The following is a 4,634-nucleotide window of genomic DNA, read 5'->3' as shown; positions in this document are numbered from 1 at the left end:
CCGTCTACCAAAACACTTTGTTCTTGGGGATTTCTGCTAGCACTTTGTGGCCAAATGGCTCCCTCCTGTGGTGTATTGGAGAGTTGCACTGAAGCACATTAGCTCAGCATGTGGTGAAAAGTGTATATGTTTAGTGTTACATCGGTTGAAAAATGGGCATCGGTTTACATTTTCACTGGCAACCTGCGCTGAGAACAATGGAGCAATTTTCAGACATTGATCAAACGCATTTACAATATGCAAGGTGTAACTGGTGAATTTTACCAACCTAGTTAAATAATTTTAATTTCTTAACTTTGATTTGTTTATTCATGCAAAAAAAATTATCTATAATGCAACATCCAACTGTGGCAGGTAGAATGCCGAGAACTAAAGTGATCAAATTAAGAGTAGCCATTTAAAAACCAAGTAAATCCGGCCTGCAGTGAGGAAAGACAAGTGGTCACCAATAATACATAAGTTGAGTTAACCAGGAGACAGGACAAATCAAATTGAAATGTTTATTCTCATAAAAAAATGAAAGTAAAAGCAATAAACTGCAAAGCACAGGATTGCAAAAAAAATACCAACGATATCCAATCCAAAGAAGACAAACTGAAAAAACAAAAGACTATACAATGCAACAATCTTAAAGATGGAGCAGTTATCGCCTCTTCTGGAAGATGTTGCCTCGTCCCATTCCACCACGGCCCCGACCCCTTGCAGCCACTGCAGACAAAAATGACGACAAATTATACCAAAATGTCAGCATATAGAAATCCCAATTGGTTCACCAATTTTGACAATCCAGTTAAAATATCCCGGTGAAAAAGCTACCTTTGTGAAATGAATGTATCAGATGTTGAGATAAGTCTAATTTTGTACTCTTATTACCAATGGGACAAAATATTGGGCACATCTTTTTTTATATATATATATAAAAATCTATCTACAATTAAAGTGCATTGACTCATAAACGGCCAAAGATAACCGGGGAGACACTGGTCCAAAAACCTTCCACTCACCTTGTGCTTTGAGAATAGCTGCCTTGCCCCTTCCTGCACCGGATCCCTGGTTCTTGTTCTTCATACTCTTTAACATAGGAGCATTCTTTAACATGTCAGGCAAGATCAGGAAGCGGATCTTGCTGCCACGGATGTAGACCTGCTCCAACTGTGCCACCCGGCCGTCACGATAAGTTACTGTTATATTAGACATCTGCGGGGACAGAAAAAATGCAGTTTTAGCTAGAAAACACAGTTAATCACGGGGATGAACGACAATCTTTGTACGGGCTAGGAGGGAAAGGACTAGGCTAGAAAACTTATAAAAAAAAAAAAAAAAACTGAACTTATTCTAAACTACAGCTTGGCTAGATATGGCAGTGCAAGCATACATGTTTACACTGACAATAGGTCTTTAAAATCAGTGGTTCCCGATCCTGGTCTTTCAACACTACAGCTCATTTCTTACCATATAAGTAACTAGTTAGCAGGATTGAGAGCCATGGCTCCAATACTTGAGGAACATGTTTGACAATTATTGTGTTCAATGAGAAGCGCCACCAGATAGGGGAGCGTGCAAACCTTGGATTAACTAGAAGTCAAACTACATTCCTTCATGGTCCCAAATCTTTATATATTTAGCTAGTAGCTAAAAAGTGAGTTAGGTTGGAAAGGAGCAGATGAGGAACACAAAGAAGTAACACTTAATCCATAAAAAAAAAACATTAAATCATGTCATAAAATGTATACATGCATCTAAACCCATTATATTGGGAGGGTTTATTTTGATCTCCATTAGGCGTTCATATCAGGATAAACCCCAAAAATTAAATGTTGATTTTTAGGAAACACTAAGGGCATCAGCCATCTCCTTAAATCACACTCTTATTAAGTGTTTCCCTTCTGTATAGCTAGGTAATCGGGAGATTAGTCAAAACCCATGGGCTCACAAGAAAAAGTGAGTTATGTGTGTACAAGTAGTCAAGCGCGCGCACACACACACACACACTATTTAAGACTGAACTATTTAGCTCCCAAACCGCAAGGGAAAGTAAAAGAAAAAAACTAGGTCACAACATCATGCACAAATCAGGCTGTAAAGAGGAGCTTCATTTATTATTATTCAGCATTTCTTGACAAGGACCAACCTGGCAGTTCATGTTGTCCTCAGCCTCAATCAGCTTGCCCCTGTACACCTCTCCAGTGTTGGTCTCACAGGTCACAATGTGTCCCTCCGCCTCGTGCAGAACTTTGATTGGTACGCCGATGGACATTTTTCAAATGGCTTCCTGAAAAACATGCAACGTTATTGTAGGATTTGTTACACAAGTGCAATTCCATGAAAAAAAAAAGTCAGATACCAACATGTTCTCTACAATCTATTTTACTTCAAGATATTTCGAAATGACTTCGGTTTTATAATTGTTAAGCGAATCCGTTAACGTTGTTTGCATTAGCCATCTTTATGCTGCTTTAGCCCTGGAAAGTTCCTGTATACCTTATCGGTCTACGACGTAGCAACATATAACTAGTGCTTACAACATTACATTTGACTACTAAGTACTAATCACAGGTCTTTCGCAAGATGCAGTGATTCTTAAATATGACAAAAGTATTTATAAAAGCAGACACTTAACGTTAGCGATTAGCAAAATTAGCTATATTAGCTAACGTTAGTCCTCCATGAATTACGAGAATACAACGCTAACGTTAGCTACCTTCCAAGAGTTAAGCCATGTACACATTATTTTTGAAGTAATTACTACCAACCAAAGCCTGCTGCAATTCAAATACTTAATCTAACATTAACGTTTGATTGTTAACCAAGACACTTTTGAGTGTGTCAAACAGGCGGAACCACAGTAGGCGACTGAATGAATGAGCTCTTCAATACAACACGTACAAAAAACACTGCTGGGTAAACTAAGCTATAATGCTATTTTGCACAATCTGTTAATACGGTTACCTTGATTTTGTCTCGAAAACTGATATTACTTTGTTGTTTCTTCTTCAAGAGCGCAACGTGCGTTTGTCGCTTTTCGCGTACCTTTTGGAGCCTTTTCCGCTTACCCACAATGCCACAGTGGTTCAATGAAGTGCTTCCTGTGGCATCCCGCGGTGCATTGTGGGATATATATATATATATATATATATATATACTTAATATATATATATATATATATACTTAATATATATATATATATATATAAATAAATATATTCAAGACAAAGTAACAAAGTAGTATAATTGTAAAAAGGTATATATGTATATATGTATATATATGTATGTTTTAGCTGTAACATTCTGTGTATGTACAATGAGAGCAACAACAAACAGGAGTCAAATTCCTTGTCTGTGTGTACACTTGGCCATTAAACTTCATTCTGATTCTGATTTTTATACTTGTTTGTAAGGTGCTTATGGAAAGTCTGCCTGGTGTTTCGGAGAACTGAAGCTTATGTTTGCCTGACCCATGGTCATTTCTATAATCTTTCTATAAAAAAGTTTTTTAAATTAGACTTAGACTAGATTTACTCTCAAGAGGAACATAGTTAAAAGAGTTGTAGGCTGTCTATGCATAAATATCCATGCAAACCAACAACCTCCTAAATACACTAAGATCACAGATGCTATAGCCTACATTTAGACTTTTCTTAAAACGTTTTTTTTAAATAACTACATAGGCATTCACTTTTTTTATTTTCCTCCAGCGTGGTCTCTCACTATAGCAAGGTCAATCCACTAGACATGAGACACCAGATATTTTCTGTATGTTGTGGGTCCATGTGTCCACTGCGTATCAGCCTGAGAGAGATCACAAAGAGAATCCTTAAACAAACATTGTTGTCGCCTCTAAGCAACTGAGTTTTTCTACTGATTTGCTTGTACGCAAAAAACTTTGCAAATAGTAATTTATTACTACAGGCCTATGGCATTCAATTAAGTCGCCCGCCGGATTGTATGCCGGGACGTCACACCATCATACCCTGCTGGAGCCTTGTATGTGATTAGACACATGATATGATAAGACATATGATGGCGTCCATGAGGCAGATTCTGCGGTTGCTATGGACTATGCAAGGGACTATGCAGTCCCTTGCTAATTTGTTGATGTTTTTTTTATTGTGCTAAAATGACTCAGACTTGAATTATTCATAACCTCTTAAAATAGCAAAAAAGAAACAAAACGTTAAAGTGAAATGGCTTTCTTCATTTTATTACCCCTGGGCATGACCATAAAGTATAACTCATATGCATAGTTTTTGAATAGGCATACAGTACACAAGCTAGATTCGTACTCATATGTTTATTCCTGGAGACGTGTCTCTAGGATTGCTTTAAGACATGTAATTTTTGTCTTAATGCAGTCCTTTCCCACAATGTGAGGGCTTTTTAATGAGGAAAGAGAAAGCGTAATGGCATAATAAAAGACATCATCAAATGAATCTGCATTTCATTTCCATTGCATTAGGCTCATTAACTGGCGTCAGCAGCCAGTCTGTAAACACCTCTTGCTGAGTAGTCTGTGGTCATCGGTTTGTACTTTACGTGTGTGTGTGTGAGTGTGTGTGTGCGTGCGTGCGTGCTTGTGTGTTTTTCGTATTGTTTATTTGTGCGAGCCTGATTCTGAAAGTAGCCACACTACAGGCA

The 4,634-nt window shown here is 37.7% G+C and overlaps 1 protein-coding gene across 1 annotated transcript; it reads right to left on the bottom strand.

Annotated features, from left to right (window-relative positions):
- Window positions 1–486: 486 nt before the first annotated feature.
- On the bottom strand, window positions 487–3,109 carry snrpd3l (small nuclear ribonucleoprotein D3 polypeptide, like). The gene is made up of 4 exons (XM_032540265.1): window positions 2,950–3,109; window positions 2,132–2,272; window positions 1,005–1,197; window positions 487–708 (listed from the first exon to the last, which is right to left on the bottom strand). The coding sequence occupies exons 2-4, from the start codon at window positions 2,255–2,257 to the stop codon at window positions 644–646; spliced, it is 384 nt and encodes a 127-aa protein (XP_032396156.1). The 5' UTR covers window positions 2,258–2,272; window positions 2,950–3,109; the 3' UTR covers window positions 487–643.
- Window positions 3,110–4,634: the final 1,525 nt, after the last annotated feature.

This window comes from Etheostoma spectabile, chromosome 16 (assembly GCF_008692095.1).
Source record: "Etheostoma spectabile isolate EspeVRDwgs_2016 chromosome 16, UIUC_Espe_1.0, whole genome shotgun sequence".
NCBI classification, from domain to species: Eukaryota; Metazoa; Chordata; class Actinopteri; order Perciformes; family Percidae; genus Etheostoma; species Etheostoma spectabile.
This window is presented reverse-complemented; position numbering and strand designations above follow the sequence as displayed.